An 18,633-nucleotide genomic window follows, 5' to 3' on the forward strand; every position below is an offset into this window, starting at 1 on the left:
TTAACTGGCATCCTCGAGAGGTGCAGGAATACTCACCGTGGAATTTTTTTCCAGCAGTTGGTAGAAACCAAACACTCTTGAAGTTGATTGTCCTTCATCCTGCAGAGTTGTCGCGTGGCATCTCAGAGCAGAGGAATTCAGTCTCCTACCCCATATCCCTCTCAAATACGGACAGGGTCCCATGCCCAAGGTCCTAGCAGCAGATCTCCCACAACGAAAAGCTCTCAGGGAGAGCTTGGGAAAGTACTATTTGTAAATCAAATCCATTTGTCTACAGCAGTCATGTAAGGACATACAATGGCCTCGTCTAAGGAGAGGCCTTTATTACTTTCCATAGGAATTGATCTCAAATATTTTGCGACTGTCTCGAAGGACCTTGACCCTGATTGTGGTTTAGGCCAGGAAGACCGCATGTGCTCCCCCATCGACTGTGCTACCCAACAAAGTCCCTCTGCTTTGGGGTGAGCGTGTCCATCACTCCATGCACGTCATCACCTTCAGTGTCTAAACCCGAGTCCATTCTTGGCTCCACTGTCATTTCTTTAACCAATACCCTGTCAACGACCTTTTCACATCATTTACTGTTTTTCAATTTGTAAAAAGTGCAACATCCATTGTAAAAACACTTTTGAACACTTTAAAAAGTTGTTTCTTCTTTAGAATAAACTTATAAAAGTGCCTCCCCCTACCAAGGGAAAAACAAAAAAGCACTTGCTACTAATAATAGATATTCTGGGTTTTGGTAGTGAATTCACTTCCTCGATCGATCATTAGGGTAGTTTATCACTTCCACTGATGGTAAGGAGGTAACTATAGGCCGTTCAGAGACCATATTTTGGAAGTCATTCTTCTACTTGTGAGAAAATGAACACTCTGCTCTGTGTAGTGTCTTATTTCAGTACAAGAAACTTTTGAAAACAGTGATAGATATGCCATAATACATATTTAGTGATAGTTATTAAATGTTTTTCATTGTATTTCCCCCATCTTACTATGTTAAACATTATGGAGAGATAATGAAATTTATTGCAGCAGGAAATAATCTCATGGCTTTCTAAGAAGAGCTCTCCAAATTTTACCTTATTTACCATTAGTGTATGTGCCATGAATGAAATAGGAGGTTTATTTTGTATTTATATGTTGGTACTAGAGAAGTTACTGTGGTTTGATGTAAGAGGACTAGTAGAGTCAGAAGGCCTGGCGAAACACCTGCAGCTTAGTTATATTTTTAACTTCTCCTTTTCCAGAATCATTATAGCTAATAGTTAATTGATGTTTGTAGAAGTACTTAGTACAGTTGTCAATAGGTATAATTCTTCTAATTGCCTATGAAAATGTTAGAAGGTAGCATATTCTCAAGGAAAAACTTTGTACGAAATTTAATCTATTTAAGTATATACAGAGTTAACACTCTTAATGTGAAGTGGCTGTATAGGAGGTATCAGGTGCAGTATTTATAAAGCCACCAAGTGGTGGTGTTTATTAAATTATAGTTGATTTACAATATTGCATTAGTTTCAGGTATACAGCACAGTGATTCAGATACATTTGTATGTGTGTGTATATTATATAAATGGGGCTTCCCTGCTGGCTCAGACTGTAAAGAATCTGCCTGCAATGCAGGAGACCTGGGTTCAATCCTTGGGTTGGGAAGATCCCTTGGAGAAGGAAATGGCTACCCACTCCAGTATTCTTGCCTGGGAAATTCCATGGACAGAGGAGCCTGGTGGGCTACAGTCCATGGGGTTGCAAAGAGTCAGACATGACTGAGTGACTAACACACATACACACTCACTCACACACACACTCACACGTACACACATTTTCCTTTTCAGATTCTTCTTGCAGAATATTAAATGTAGTTCCTTATGTTGTACAGTAGATCCTTGTTGGTTATTTTATATCTACTAGCGTGTATATGTTAATCCCAACCTCCTAATTTATCCCTTCCCCTACCCCCCCTTTCCCCTGTGATGACCATAAGTTTTTTTTCTGTGTATTTCTATTTTGTGAATAAGTTCATTTTAGATTCCACGTATAAGCAGTATGATATAATACTTGTCTTTGTCTGACTTTCTTCACTTAGGGTGATAATGTCTAGGTCCATCCCTGTTGCTGCAAGTAGCATTATATCATTCTTTTTTATGACTTAGTAGTTTTCCATTGTATAAATATTCCACATCAGATGCAATTTTTAAGTGTATTTAGATCTATAAATCTTATATTTTAAGCCTTCTGGGTTTATTGTAGTTCAGAGAAAAGCCTCTCCAGGTCTGAGCTTCTTGAAAAAGTCTCTTAGGATTTCTTTTTGACTTTCATGGATTCATTGTCTTCAATAAAATTTTTGAACGTTTGAAAATTTCTGCTTTTATGAAGTCTGAGGTTTGTATCAAGCCTTATTTTTTCTGTTTGGAGACATACTTGGTGCAGCCTTTCATTGTGTAAACATACAGGATAGTCTTTCATTTCAGAGGAAATCATGAAATGTTACTTGATTGTGTACTAGCTAAAAATCTCCTTTGTTTCACTTAGGCTTCTGCTGGTCATGAAGAAGCAGAAGACCTGTTGCGCAAAAACCACATGCTGCAGGATGAAATTGCCATCCTAAGACTAGAAATAGACGCAGTGAAAAATCAGAACCTGGAAAAGGAAAAGAACTATTTTGAGGACATTGAAATTGTCAAAGCAAAGAATGATGATGCTCAAAAGGCAATAAAACTGAATGAGGAAATGTTATCAAAGACTATATCCCAGTATACAGGCCAGCTTAATGTTCTGACAGCTGAGAATGCAATGCTAAAGTCTAAGCTGGAGAGTGAAAAAGAAAACAAACAAAAACTGGAAACAGAAGTGGAATCCTACCATTCTAGACTGGCTGCTGCTTTACATGATCATGATCAAGGTCAGACATCACAAAGAGACCTGGAACTTGCCTTCCAGAAAGCAAAAGATGAGTGTTTATGCTTGCAAGACAAAATGAAGTCTGATGTGGCTAACCTAAAAGATAACAACGAGGCACTTACCCAGCAACTTTCTACAGTGAAAAGTAAATTCAATCAGCTAAAAATCAAGCTGCAGCACACGAGAGATAACCTTAGAGAAAAGACTTTGATGTTAGACCATGTCCAGAGAGACCTTCACCAAGCCCAGTGTCAAAAGCAGGAAATTGAACACATGTATCAGAATGAACACAGCAAAGTGAATGAATACCTTGGAAAGCAGGACTCCTTAGAGAGATTATCTCAACTCCAGAGTGAAAACATGTTGCTGCGACAGCAACTGGATGATGCACAAAACAAAGCCGACAGTAAGGAGAAGACAGTCATTAGCATCCAAGACCAGTTTCAGCAGATCGTGAGAAAACTTCATGCTGAAAATGAGAAACAAGGTCTGATGCTAGAAGAAAGAAACAAGGAGTTAATCAATGAATGCAATCATTTAAAAGAGAGAATGTATTGGTACAAAAATGAGAAAGCAGAAAGAGAAGTAAGTATCCACAAGGAGAAATAATTCTTAGACTTCCTGAAAGAAAATTCAAAGTTTTGATTTTGGCTTGATTCTGGCTAAATGTTGAATCTAGTTAAATATAAAAAATACATAGGCTGTGAATCTATGGTGTCTAAACCAGCCCAAAAGCACAACTTGTATCCAGCAAATAAAAATTAGACCCAGAAAATGCTTTACTTTGAGTAGAGACATCATGTCTTATGAAATATTAAGAGATTTGGTTCTAAATTGTTAATGCAGACAGATATTAGTAATTTACTCTTTTACTATTATTAAGGTAATAATTTTAATCTTTATGTTACCACATGTCAGTATCATGATGAAGCAGATAAATGAAATGCTCAAACCTAAAATGAATGTTTTGAAATTTAGCTTCAGTTACATGGATTACCTTGACAATCAATTCCAGGTTTCCCAGAGGCTATATCGTACTTTGGCTTCAGTAGCTTGTCATAGCTTTGTGTCATATTTGTTGGTATAATTTTATTTTTATTCATGTCAATTTGAGTTAATATGGGAAACATTTTAGCCTTGAATCATTTATTCTTAAAGCCTCTCAACTCTTTAAATGCATCTACTTATCATTCAAACATAATTTGGGACTCAAGTGGTGAGCTTTAGCAAAATGCTTCTTGATTTAATCTTCCCACTGCTATTTATGATTTACTTAGAATATTTTTACAAGAATTTGCTCATAATTCTCATTTTCAGTATCAATTTCTGTCATTTAGATACAAGCTTGTCCACTAAAAATGAAGGGTGTCAGGATTCGTGAGCAGCAGGAATGGAGTGAGTCAGGGAGAGGGTTATAGGGGCTGCGGTCTGGAGACAGGTAGAGGCCAGGTTAATGAGGATTCTTGAAGGCCATGGGAGCAACCTCATTTGTTAAATTTTATTTTTCTTTTATATTGGAATATAGTTGATTTACAATTTTGTGTTAGTTTCAGATGTACAGAGAATTGATTCAGTTGTGCTTATACATATATCCATTCTTTTTCAGTTCCTTTTCCCATGTAGGTGACTATAGAATATTTAGTAGAGTTCCCTGTCCTCTACAGTAGGTCCTTATGGTTAGCCAAAGGCAAAGGTAGGGAGGAGGGATAAATCAACAAAGACATACTACTAGGTAAAAAATAGATAAGCCACAAGGGAATGGCCTCATTTTTCTGCTGAGGTAGGAATCTGTTGGAAAGATCTGAGCACTGGTTGGAATTTGTGAAGATCTCTGAAGTTAATCGAAGCCTCTAATAAAGAAAGAAGGAAAATGTTCCACAGAGTGGAATTTTCCACTGCTTGTCCCTCATTCAAGCCTATTTCTTTCTGGTTGTGAGGTGGTGAAGCTCTGCAGATTTATTGGAAGGGGCAGGGCATGGACAGTGGGTCTGCATCTTTTGTCTGAGTAACTTAATATCAGAAAGACCGAAAGGTGGCCCCTTCTGTGTCTGTAACCAAATTCAGTGAGGAGGGAAAAGAAGGTGAGTTGCTGTCTGTGGTGATAGTTTTCAAAGTACATATGTTGGAGTTACCTATTCTTAACATAATGGAATAGTAAAGTGACTTGATAAACTCAGTGACAGAGCATCTTATTAGGCAGTTGTGAGACAACTTCAACAAGAACTGGCTGACACCATAAAAATGCAGTCTATGTCGGAGGCTTCACTGACAGTCAAGTCACGTTATTGTGCTAACTTAGAAGCTGAGACACAGGATTTAAAGAACAACTTACATCAACTCACAAGTCAGGTATGTATGAAATTGAACGTGTCAACAGTTAATATGTAGGATGAAGTGTTTTAGGACACTTGTTTTCATGGTCAGCTTTCTTTTGTATTTTTGTTACAAGTAATTTACTACAATTTTCTTATCTTTATAATGCACTCATTTCTTAAACTCTGACTTTCATTCTGCCATTTGCATTATATATTTTTTTCTTATATTATTTACCCTTAGGAAAGTTGAGAATTGTGCCTCATTGTTCACACAAGTTGAGAGACTTTTTTTTCTTTGAAACAATATTTTTTTAGTGATAGCTGTATTACATGATGAGGCAAGCCAGATAAAATCAGAGGAAAATGTTTAATGGAAGGTTCCAGAAAATTATCATTTCTCATCTTCCCTTTTATGACTGGCTGTAGAATTCTGTATTTATTTATTTCATGAATTTCAGAATAACTTGTGCAGAAAGGGTATTATAAAAACCAGGTGAAATATAGGCATTGCCTTCTTTCCTTTTCATATTAAGTATATTATAAAAGCATGGAGGTACTCAGATGGTGTATAGTAGGTACATCCAAACTAGAGAATTAAGAAGATTATCTAGATCCTACCATTGGATTTTTTTAAAAAGCTATTGAGATATAATTCACATATCATAGAATTCACCCACTCAACATGTGTAGTTCAACATCTCTTAGTCTAGAGACATGTCACCTGTGACCACAGTTAATTTTAGAGCCTTTCCATCACCCCACAAAAGAAACCCTGCGTCCCTTAGCCACCACCCGTGGCCTTCCACCCCTCAGCCCAGGCAGCCCCTAGTGTAATATCTGTATCTGTAGATGTGCCTGTTCTGGGTATTTTATATAAATGGAATCATACAATATGTGCTTCTTTGGGATTAGCTTTTCTCATCTGATGTCATGTTTTCAAGGTTCATCTGTGTGATTGCACGTATCAGTTCTTCTGTTTGTTGGTTGTCAATCAATCAATAGTACGTGGCTAAGCCATTTATCCATTCATCAGTTGATGGAGCTTTGGGTTGCTTCCACTTTGGGACAATTAATAATGCTGCTGTGAACACTGATTTACACGTTTCTGTGTGGACATGTTTTTATTTCCCTGTGGTTGGATTTTATCCCCAGAGTTAACTGGCTGATTTCACCTTTCTTAGCCCTTGCTCAGGCTATCCTTTCTGTCTTCACAGTTTCTTTTCCTCTTGACTAGGCCTCCATTATTTGAGACCTGGTGCCCAGCCTCTCCTTCTTCGTGGAGCCTTCCTGAATATCCACCTCTCATGGAGCCTTTTCACTTCAGCCATTGTTATCTAGTCTCTGAGGAAGAGTTTAGCCCCTAGTTTTACACTGTTGCCATTTTTTCCATGAGGGGTAATCCTGTCTAAGTATACATTGGTATTACAGGGAATATTTTTTAATAAGCACAGCACTTGTCTTGCATAAAAGGACAGTAACAAAGGATTACAAGAATGAGGCATTTTTTGTTGCTGTTCAGAAAAATGTATGGACCATCTCTGTAAACTGTTAGGAAATGGGATTTCTTTAACTTTGCAAATCATTTCTCTTTGGACTGCAATTCAAATTAGCAAAAAGTCTTTGTAGTTCAGAAAAAGGCTTATTGGATTAGAATCCATATTTATAAGATTTGTTAATTAGTCTTATTCTCACAGACTTCTTTTGGGAGGCATTTATTAACTTAGCCCTAGATAACTCAATATAGTATCCCTCAAACTACTTTAAAACCCTGGGACATTAAGATGGTGGAAGGATTAAGAGACATTCTACTAAGAGGGGACTTGTAGTCATTTTATGGAGGAAAGATAGAAAAATATTATTGTAGAACAATAAAAGAGTATAAAATCAAGTGCAAATGTTGTGTGACAAAGATGACAGTGAAGAATATATTTTGTGACTCTTGGTTGTGTGAACATCTTTCTTGAGTCTCTGAGTAATCCCTGGTCCTACATTCTACAATACAGATACCATCGTTTTAATTTGATCCTGGGTTTGAGTTAGGCTGTGCTCAATCCACCTTCCTCATTACCAAGCAGTGTCATTTTCTTCTTGAAGATTGATGATTTTCCAGCAGAGCTGGAAACTGCATCTTCAAAATGTCTACACCTGAATGCAGAAAAATCAAGTGTTTCAACAGGAGTTATTATCTATGATGAATGCAAAAGAAATGTGAAAAAACTAGAGATAAGAAAAAGAAGTTGGAGCAAGATGTAGTGACCCTCAAAAGTCATATAGAAATGAATATGATAGAACACAGTCAAGTAGAGCAGTATCAACAGGAGACTGCAGAAAGAGCGAGACAGAATCTAAGTAGAGAAATTAAAAGAAGTCAACCTAGTTTTGCAGTTTAATTTGTTGATCTGTCATGTGCTTGAAATCACTTTCACTATATACTACATTTCAGACATATACAGCTTGTGTGTTTCCTCTACCTCCCTTAGAGCAGTTTGTTTTGTAGATTTCTGGAAGGAAGGGGGCGCTTGTTTTCCCTTTAAATATTTCAGTTTCCCTCACAGTTATCACTAAATTGACCTATCAGAATGATTCTCACTAGAGAAACCTCTTACTTAGAAGACCAGTTGGTATAAAATAAGACTATTAGGAAGAAAAGAAAATATTGTGGTTTAGAGCTGGTACCATCCTCTTGAATTATTCTTAAATTGTCTCGTTCCATTTTTAAAATTTTAAGTTGATCCTCTTATTCTTTGAATTATCAGATTATATAAGTACTACTATAACAATCATTCCACTTTAATTTTATAATTCAGATTTAATTCACTTCACATTGACGATAATTGTTTTAAACTTCTCTTTTTTTTTCACCTTTGTAATCACTCTCTGAATCAATGACTCAAAACTAAGGGAAACAAATATAATTTTCCAGGTTATAATTATTTTAAAAATGTTATCTGTTTCAATTTGCCTTAGATACAAGCAAGATCTCAACAGATGGAACTCAGAAGTAAAGGCTTGGAATCTGAACTCTCCAAGATGAAAACTTTGCAAGATTCTAATAAAGCAGAGTTGGAAAAATATAAGCATCTATACCTAGTAGGACTTGAACTTAGAAAGTCATTGCAAGATAAACTAGACAAGTAAGTCAAAACACAGGATCACAGAAAATAAATTTACTTCATTAATTTGTCTCTAAAGCCTAATTTTTATAGAGCGCAGTTCCTGAGATTACTAGGAAGTGAAAGCTAACTAGATAGTCACTGCTAAGGGGACACCTTAAGACAAACTATTAGTACTGTATCAAGTTTCTCCACACTATGTAAAGGCATGCTTGTGAGAAGGGGGGAAATTAACACAGGGGTGAAAGGCAGGATAAATCAAAAAGTGGCTAAAAATAATATAGTGACCAGACTGAGGGGGAGTGTGGAGAATGGAAAGGGCAGATCCTACCTGCAGTGCCTAGTCCGGGTTTCCCCACCGTCTGAAAGCAGAGCATTCCTAGGAAGCCTTTCATAAGCCAAAACCGCATAAAGCAAAGAAGCAGGTACCCGAGGACACATTCTGCTGGTCGATGCCTAAAATGAATATGCACAAGTGAAGCACAGGTGCTCCCAGACACAGTTCAGGGTTGTGGTGACTTGATGCTGAGATGTGGGGTGTGGCTTCCAGAGAAGGAGCACAGTGGGGCCAGTCTCCCTGCTGGGGGAGCACGATGCCTCTCGCTCTAAAACATACACTGAATACTGTTTAGAGTTTTGGCTTTTTAAATGAGACCAAAATTTGTCTTCAGATTTTTTTTTTTGGACCATCGAAAACAGGTGCTGACATAGACCCTTCGTAGAAGTGAAGTAACATAAAGTGAACTTTGCAAAAGCAGGGGATACTTGTAGTTGTTCCTGGGGCTGTTTTAGCTCTTTTCAGTCTCAGCCACTGACTTTCTCATCCTCCCCTTGAGATTGTGGCTCTAGGTGATTCCTCAGAGTTGAATGCTTAATTTCTATGGGGTCATGAGTGAAACGTATATACAAGGGTGGTGAAAGGAAACAGTTGAACATGGCCTCATGGGATGGTGAGTTTCTTCATCCCTGAACTGTTTCCTGGAGGCAGGTGTGTCCCAGAGGGCAGCAGGGGTCACTGTGTGGCCACCTCCCTTTCTCTCCTCTCCCAACTGTCATTTGTTACTTGAGGAGCCCCAGACACATGTGGACTTCTTTAGAACAAGGTTACAGCTGTCATTGGTTACAGGAGGTCTGCTCTGTGTTTTCGGTGTTCAAACAGTTTAATGGGAATTCCATTTACTATATGGCAAGTTAAAAAAATGCATATCATTTAGGGAAACATGAACAAGATTGGTGTTTTCCATCTTCCCCAGGACTGCTGAGAAGCTGGCAGAGATCAGCACCAAACTTGAGGTGGAGAAACAGCGGAACAGATCTTTACTCAGCGCTCTCACCACGAGGCCAGTCCTGGAGCCCTCTTCTGTTGGAGATTTCAATCCTGCTTCAGGGTTCAACACAAATCTTATTTCAAGAGCAAACATAAGGTTTTCTACCTCAATTCCATGCCCTTCAAATGACAGTGTGGAGACTTACTTGAGCAAGGTTAGTTCTATTCTATTTTTTCCATTGGGTTTCAGATTTCGGATATGAATGATCCTTGTTTTTAATTTGGTGAACTTCTGAGTTGTTTTTTTGACTTATGCACACTAAGTAAAACCATACTTAACTGTGATAATCAAGGAGACATTTAATGGTTTTTTTGTCCTAGGTCTCTCATTTTTAAGAGATACTGATTAAATTCTTAAATTTGTTGAAAAGCTGCATTTAAATTCAACTTTAGAAATGGAATCTGATTGTCTAGTAACCAAAAGTGTACTTTCAGAAGTTTGATTAACTTTCTAATTGATCTCACTGTGGCCGCGCTTCATAATCAGCTCCAGGCTCCGCTGCACCCGCCGCAGCTTTCCCACCCCTCAGCATAAGGGACTGACTGGCATTGAAACACTAACCACATGTGGATGCTTTTTATTTGAAGGAATCCATATAAATCCTTTCTATGAATTGAACAAACTTGTGATACTTGATCAAAAGATTAATTTCTGGTTTTAGGTTAACATTTTTTGTTATTTTCTTAAATAAGAGTACATCTTTAACTGCTGTTTTACTTACAGAATTTTGATTCAAATTTCTAAAAAATAGTCTTGCTGAGCAGTTGTAGAATGTTTCTGAGTTTGTAGTTAAATATGTAAAAATTGTAAATGAAGCTCACTTTTGTCTCTGTTTTGACATCACCGGGATGTATGATGACTGAGATAGCAATGATGGGGAGTCTTTAAATTGCAACTAGTTTTCACTGGGTAATCATTGTGATTAAAATATCCATTTCAGTCAGTGCACATGGGTTTATGGTTTTGATGGTGTTTTCATGATGTTGGTGATGCAGAGAAAAATAGCCTTTGTTAAATGCAGTCTCAGCCTGTTTTCTCATTTGGCTTCTTGCCATCACAGAAGAGCAATCTAAAGTTTCTTCGAAAGCACCGCAGCTACACTGGGTCTTAGTACTTGAGAGCCTCATGAACCTGGAGGACGTGCTTTAGCTGTGCAGTCACAGCGGGCCTCCTAATACTTCATCCCAAGTCAGACACTTCCCCACGCAGGCCTAAGAGGAGGAAGCAAATGCTTGACCCCCGTCCCAGGGGCAAGCTGCCTACTGTAGACCCATGTTCACGGTGCTGTGGGCACATACATCTTTTCAAAGAAGAGATTTGGAACAAAGCAAGCACTTCTTAGTTCCTTCTCCCAAACTCACCTGTTAGGTAAATCTCCTCACTTCTCATAAGGAGGGTAGGAGTATAAGTCCTCCCCTTGAAACTTCAGGCTGAGGAAATGAAGTTCAACTGCAATTTCTGACTGGATTTAGATTATAATTGAGATTACATGCATAGTTTTTGTATATACCAACTGATGATGAGAGCTTGGATAGAAGTATGCTGAACAGTAAAGAAATCTGTTGTGTGTTTTAAATTTTGTCCTCAATAACCCAAAATGTGGATAATTCATTGTTGACTCACTTTAGCAAGCCAAGTTTTATCTAGAGGAAATGAACAAACATCCTTTTAAGGTTGAATCTCTTCAGTTTTGGCCTGTTTGATTCAACTAAAGATTCCTTCAAGTTCCCTGTCTTGTGTTTAAAAAATATTTATGCTTTCTAAATTAACTATATCAACTGCTACAAATAGGAATTTGACATTGATTTATTCTTGTTCATGCATTTAAAACACATTTACTTAGAAAGTCATGTCATGCCACAAGCATTATTGAACTATATAGCAAGGTTTTACATATTCATTTTGTCTGTGTTATAGTTAAAAATCTATGTGTTTTTTATTAATCTGAGGAAGTAGCTGGCATAGGACTCTGGACTCAGTAAGAAGGACATTGCCTTTGTTACTTCTTTTGTAGAATTAGGAACTTTGACTAAATCAATGACTCTCGTACCTTAAAAAAAAGTTTTGTTTTTTTTTTTCAAAGAAAACAACCTTTCTTTGGAAAAAAAAAAAAAAACACTTCTGCATGGAACTGTGTTATATAAAATGGAGCCGAGTATAGAGCCTTTAAGTAAAGAGTGGCCAGAGGCCCTGTAGCTGTGACTTCTCTGTTCCTCAACCCTGCAGTGAGTGACTCCTGTGGGAACTTCCCCTTCTATGGAACATAGTTTGGAAACTAACACTTATGAGAGAATCCTTCTCGCTAAACATCCTCAGATTGAAACTTGCTGGTACATCGTTTCTTGTGTGTAATTTTCTCACCTTTCTGTCTTTTTGTTAAATGGAGAAGTTTAAAGAAAATCACAGATGTGTTCTCCTTATTAACATTCAACTTCAGACTACTTCCTCCATTTGAACACGATCCTCACCTAGAAATCAAAATAAAGGTCTCAGAAGTACATATTTAAGGCAGGAACTGTTAGGGGAGAAGATAGTAATCTTGTGGGTCATTCCTAGGATTATGGGTCATTCCCTAATTCTCTGAAATTATGTGTACTCAATAGACTGATATTTATTGTACTTTTTATCAGATTAATCTAAATAGCATTCCATATATATGTTCTGTTATCTATAAACAGAATAAGTAGGAATTCGTTTTCTTTTATTTATGTGATTTTTTTCTACTGAGGTAATCTTGAAGTTAAGTCTAGTCTCTAAAAGTATTATTTAAAAATCGCATTTGGTAAGTTTTATGTCATTCCTATGATAATATCTCTTGTTTATCTTAAACATAAATAATATTTGACTTATTTCAGATGCAGCAGGAGTTGGACAGGAGTATAACTAGAGAACTAAGTAAAGGTATGTTGCCAAAACATTTGAATTAAATTTAGACATTGATGTCTGAAATATACTGTAAGCAGTAAATGGGATCTCTTTCCATTGTTTGGATAACAGATGCCATGTTAAGTATTTTTTCTTATACATAGCTAATGAGAAATTTGAAAACATGAGCGGTCATAGTGAAATACATCCTTCTTCCTCATTTATTCATCATGTTCCATAGCTTGAAAAACAATCTCTAAGGGTCTATGTATTTCCTTTTATTTCTGGCTATATCCTTCTTCTACTTCCTCCATCCCTGTGGAACTATCTGCCTACAACTGACGCTATTCTCAGAAAACGTGGAGTTCATCAACTTCTCAAGTGTTGGGAGTGGTTAAGGCTAGGAAACCCAGACTCAAGCAGTCACGTTTGTGTAGCTGTCACTTGGTGGGTGACTTTAAAATTTCTCTGTCACTGACTTTGTCACCAGTTTATCTTTTATCCTCAGTAAACACTCCAAACACCCACATCAATTTGGGTCCCGCCAAAGAAGTCGACCTTATCTCTTTACCACCCTCCTCTGCCCCTCAGCTCTGCATCTAACCAGCCAGACTCTGTAGGATCCCACAGGTGTGCTTCCTCACCTCTGGTCTTTGTATGTGCTTCTCCCCTCCATCTCCTGTACTTTTTCCTGTCCTTCAGGTAGCTACATACGTATCACCTCCACCAGAAAGCTGACAGGACTGACACAAAGCCGGCCGTCCCTCCTGAGTGTTCCTCGTGCCGTCTTTTATATCTGTCTTAGTATTTATGACTCTGTATGGAAATCGCCTGTTTGTCTATTTTTCCAGTTTGCATTTCATTTTTCAGGGTGGACTGGGTCACCTTCCTCTTATAATTCCAGTGCTTGTCACAGCACCTTTGCACATAGTTACTGAGTAAATGAATGAAGGATGAGAAAACCCGAAACTCCGATACTCAGCCACACATGCAACCATGAGCAGATTATAAAATTGTAATCTTGTATTTTATGTCGTGCCATCTATAGATATATCTCATTTTTTGGAACACTATGAAAGGTCTCAGGTTTTGGGGGCGGCTGTTTGTTTGTTTGTTTTTTTTTTACTAATACTTAGTTAACTCAAGTATTTTAGGTAAAGAATATAATTCTTTCCTTTTCTTTCCAGTTGATGCTGAATTTGCATCTGATGCCTTTAGAGTGTCTCCTCGAGAATCTGCAGATGGGTCAAATGTGTATGATGACCAATTTTTGAAAGCAAAAGCACAGTATACACAGATTTTGAAGGAAAAATATATGATTTAGAACCATAAATAGTAAAAGTTTCCCTACTGGACTGTTTCCATGACATTTCATTGTTTCCCATTAAAAATGATGAGAAAATCTTTATTAAAGGAAAATATTTTTGTATTACATGTCTATGATGAAAATTTATACAGCATTTTAAGTGATGTTTCTCTGCATCTAACTTATTTTAATAAGATTTAAAAACCAGCACTGTTGCATTTTCCATATTCTAAGCAATAGTGTAGTCACTCAATCATGTCTGACTGTTTGTGACCCCATGGACTGTAGCCCACCAGGCTCCTCCGTCCATGGAATTCTCCAGGCAGGAATACTGGAGCTGGAGTGGGGAGCCATTCCCTTCTCCAGGGGGATCTTCCAGACCCTGGGATCAAACTCGGGTCACGTGCATTGCAGGTGGATTCTTTACCATTTGAGCCACCAGGGACACCCTTTACAAACTCAGACTGAGCCCTAATACTAGCTGTTTAAACAGCACCCAAAGAGCCAGACTTGTCATTAATATTTAGTGGTGTTGATTGATAGCTTTTTTGTATGTTCCACTTTTTATCACTATATATAGACCCAAAGATTTAGATACTACTGTTATGGCTACTGTCAATGTTTTGATGTATTACAATCATTAATAGAGGCATAAAACTTACTATATGTAACTTTAAACACAGATTCATAGGTCCATCCTCATGGAGAAATAAGGCTTGCCTGAGGTTTTCCCTTTTAAATGAATGAACTTTAAAAATTTTTTATTTTTAATTAGAGGATAATTACTTTACAATATTGTGATGGTTTCTGCCACACATTGACTTGAATCAGCCATAGGTATGCATATGTCCCCTCCCTCTTGAACCTCCCTCCCACCTCCCTCCCTATTCCACCCCTCTAGGTTGTCATAAAACACCAGCTTTGAGTTCCCTGCATCATACAGCAAATTACAAAAAGACACATGTACCCCAGTATTCATTGCAGCACTATTTACAATAGCTAGGACATGGAAGTAACCTAGATGACCATCAACAGATGAACGGATAAAGAAGCTGCGTATTCACTTAAGTTCACTTCAGTCACTCAGTCGTGTCCAACTCTTTGCGGCCCCATGAATCACAGCACGCCAGGCCTCCCTGTCCATCACCAACTCCCAGAGTTTACCCAAACCCATGTCCATCGAGTCAGTGATGCCATCCAACCATCTCATCCTCTGCCGTCCCCTTCTCCTCCTGCCCCCAATCCTTCCCAGCATTAAGGTCTTTTCCAATGAGTCAACTCTTCGCATGAGGTGGCCAAAGTATTGGAGTTTCAGCTTCAACATCAGTCCTTCCAGTGAACACCCAGGACTGATCTCCTTTAGGATGGATTGATTGGATCTCCTTGCAGTCCAAGGTACTCTCAAGAGTCTTCTCTAACACCACAGTTCAAAAGCATCAGTTCTTCGGCACTCAGCTTTCTTCACCGTCCAACTCTCACATCCATACATGACCACTGGAAAAACCATAGCCTTGACTAGACGGACCTTTGTTGTCAAAATAATGTCTCTGCTTTTAAATATGCTGTCTAGGTTGGTCATAACCTTCCTTCCAAGGAGTAAGCGTCTTTTAATTTCATGACTGCAATCACCATCAGCAGTGATTTTGGAGCCCAAAAAAATAAAGTCTGACACTGTTTCCCCATCTATTTCCCATGAAGTGATGGGACCAGATGCCATGATCTTAGTTTTCTGAACGTTGATCTTTAAGCCAACTTTTTCACTCTCCTCTTTCACTTTCATCAAGAGGCTCTTTAGTTCTTCTTCACTTTCTGCCATAAGGGTGGTGTCATCTGCATATCTGAGGTTATTGATATTTCTCCCAGCAATCTTGATTCCAGCTTGTGTTTCTTCCAGCCCAGCGTTTCTCATGATGTACTCTGCATATAAGTTAAAGGAGCAGGGTGACAATATACAGCCTTGACGTACTCCTTTTCCTATTTGGAACCAGTCTGTTGTTCCATGTCCAGTTCTAACTGTTGCTTCCTGACCTGCATACAGGTTTCTCAAGAGGCAGGTCACGTGGTCTGGTATTCCCATCTCTTTCAGAATTTTCCACAGTTTATTGTGATCCACACAGTCAAAGGCTTTGGCATAGTCAATAAAGCAGAAATAGATGTTTTTCTGGAACTCTCTTGCTTTTTTGATGATCCAGCGGATGTTGGCAATTTGATCTCTGGTTCCTCTGCCTTTTCTAAAACCAGCTTGTAAGGCCTCCAGAGACAATCATTGTCTCTGAAGAGCCAAAGCAATCTTCAGAAAGAAAAGCAGGAGCTGACAGAATGAACCAGTCAATCTTAAAAGAAATCAACCCTGAATATTCATTGGAATGTCTGATGCTGAAGCTCAAAAACTTTGGACACTTGATGCGTAAGAGCCTACTTGCTGGAAAAGACCCTGATGCTGTGAAAGACTGAGGGCCAGAGGAGAAAGGGGCGACAGAGGATGAGATGGTTAGATGGCATCTTCAACTCAATGGCTGTGAGTTTCTCCAGACCTTTTGAATTTTCAGTGATACCAAAGACAGTGTTGTAGGAGTTTAGGCGGAAGTTGCGTGGATGTGCACTAGTGTGGTCAGGAGAGAAGGACAGCTCTGGGAGGGGCTGGGACATGGCTTGGGCCCTGATTGATGGGGAGTGAACCGGATATTTGAGATGAATGAACAGAAGTTGCTTCCTATGACAGTTGTTAAGCAAGGACGTTATGAACATCCATAAACCTACACTAAAGATAGCAGAGTGGCAAAGCATGGCCAGGGATTAAAAGAAGAATCTTGCTAACTACTTTCAGAGGAGTTATAAAGGATGAGAAGCCAGAAGTTTCTGATTCAGCAACATATCTCCATGTTTTTTCAGTGTTCTGGTGCCAATTGTACCATTTTTGTAAAAAATTTAATAAGTTGGTAAATGATAGGAAAGCTTGACATATTTATTGTGTGTATATATATATGTATATGTATATAGTATTGTATATATATCCTGCTTTTCACAGATCCATACTTACATCGTCCAGCTGCTTTTAAAAAGTTAAAATTACAGTCATAAGGCACATGAAGGGTGTAGACAATTAACATCTTAAGAAGAGTATCAGGACTACTTGAAACCAAAGGAGGAACATTCAATTCAGTTCAGTTGCTCAGTCGTGTCCGACTCTTTGTGACCCCATGAACCGCAACACGCCAGGCCTCCCTGTCCATCACCAACTGCCAGAGTCTACCCAAACCCATGTCCATTGAGTCGATGATGCCATCCAACCATCTCATCCTCTGTCGTCCTCTTCTCCTCCTGCCCTCAATCTTCCCCAGCATCAGGGTCTTCTCAAATGAGTCAGCTCTTTGCATCAGATGGCCAAAGTATTGGAGTTTCAGCCTCAACATCAGTCCTTCCAATGAACACCCAGGACTGATATCCTTTAGGATGGACTGGCTGGATCTCCTTGCAATCCAAGGAACATTAGTCTCATTAAAAGTTACTTCTTATTTAATAAAAAGAAATGTATTCCTCAAGACTTACGCTTAGACATATTATTATTTTTCACTATATTTTGCCTATCTCATTACATGAAAGAAGTTTTAATTTTTAATCTAGTTACTTTGCTTTCCTCACCCCGCTTTTCTTCCCCAGCCCTCCTACAAAGCATTAAAGATAAAATATTTAAGCCGAATTTGTCCAGGAGTTTACACTGAGCATGTAGAGTATCCTGCTCATGGCCTCGCTGTGTGGTGTTTATTTCCTGGCACTTCACTGGCAGATTTCCTGAACCTTAACGTCTAGAACTCATGACCTGAAGTGCTGAGAGCTCTCCCCCTTCACCTGTAGGCAAACCATTTGATTTCTGCTCCCCTTGTCGTCCCATAAACGGGAGTTTGGAAGGATAATTTCCTAGGAAATCTCCAGTGGTTTTAAGATCAAAAACTAGTTTTGATGCCTTATCTTGTTTCTTCCAGCTGTTTTAATTTCTGTTCTCGGTTTGCAGAGGCTTATAAAAATGCACTGGTTATTTTGCAGCTTCACAGGTGAGAGCACAGGCTCCCCAAGGGCCAAGCCAGTTCCAATTGAGGCTGGACCAATCATCCATGTGGTTGGCCTCTGGCTCTCACCATCACTCTTGTTCTGTGTAGAATGAAGGCAGTGTGCAGAGTGAAGGTATAGGCAGACACGCTTCACGGTTCCTGTGTTCCAAGAACAGAGATGCTCCACCAGCTCACTCTCCATCCTTCTTTCCCAGCAGATACGAATGATTTGTTTGAGTTCTGAGCTGCAGTCAGAGTGGAGAGTCTGACTGGATCTCCATGCTAACCAAAATGTTCAGCACTGGTGCATAGCATATTGACTGATTTCTAACTTGAAGTCCTGGAGGAAAGGCTAGCAGGGACTTGTTCTTGTGTGTTGTCAGTGGTGGTGTCTTAGATCATATGCCTGCAATGTTCCAAAATGTGACCCAAGTCAGGGGACCCTGCCCTCTTTTCCATGTAGTGAACAGCTTCGGGGACATCTCCCCTTAGAGGTGGTACTTGAGTATTCTCATCTTCATCATGATAATGTAGCCAACTCTTTGTGCTTGGCAATGAAAAGATGGACAATTCAAACCAGATGATTGCAATCCATGTGGCTCTGGATGTAATAAAAAGCAGTCATATGATGAGACACAGTCTATTTCTCACACATACATACCACTCACATATGTTTGGATTTTAATTGTACTCTGCCTGTAATCATAGTGCTCTCTTGACTTGGCCCACACTGTCATGGACCATGCGGCCCAGAAA

General features: G+C 38.7%; 1 protein-coding gene across 12 annotated transcripts in view; it reads left to right on the top strand.

The window, feature by feature from the left end:
- LOC145533451 (ankyrin repeat domain-containing protein 26-like) overlaps positions 1 to 13,951 on the top strand; it is a 64,525-nt gene extending 50,574 nt beyond the window's left edge. For all 12 annotated transcript variants that reach the window (XM_081560858.1, XM_081560865.1, XM_081560864.1 and 9 more), the window contains 6 exons: positions 2,533 to 3,486; positions 5,098 to 5,250; positions 8,184 to 8,350; positions 9,583 to 9,811; positions 12,513 to 12,558; positions 13,710 to 13,951. In XM_081560858.1, coding sequence (XP_081416984.1) covers positions 2,533 to 3,486; positions 5,098 to 5,250; positions 8,184 to 8,350; positions 9,583 to 9,811; positions 12,513 to 12,558; positions 13,710 to 13,846 — 1,686 coding nt within the window. In that variant the 3' untranslated portion in view covers positions 13,847 to 13,951. The remainder of the gene's footprint in view (positions 1 to 2,532; positions 3,487 to 5,097; positions 5,251 to 8,183; positions 8,351 to 9,582; positions 9,812 to 12,512; positions 12,559 to 13,709) is intronic.
- The last annotated feature ends 4,682 nt before the right edge of the window (positions 13,952 to 18,633 follow it).

Source organism: Giraffa tippelskirchi, chromosome 13 (genome assembly GCF_054371585.1).
Source record: "Giraffa tippelskirchi isolate mGirTip1 chromosome 13, T2T-mGirTip1v1.2.pri, whole genome shotgun sequence".
In the NCBI taxonomy this organism is placed as follows: domain Eukaryota; kingdom Metazoa; phylum Chordata; class Mammalia; order Artiodactyla; family Giraffidae; genus Giraffa; species Giraffa tippelskirchi.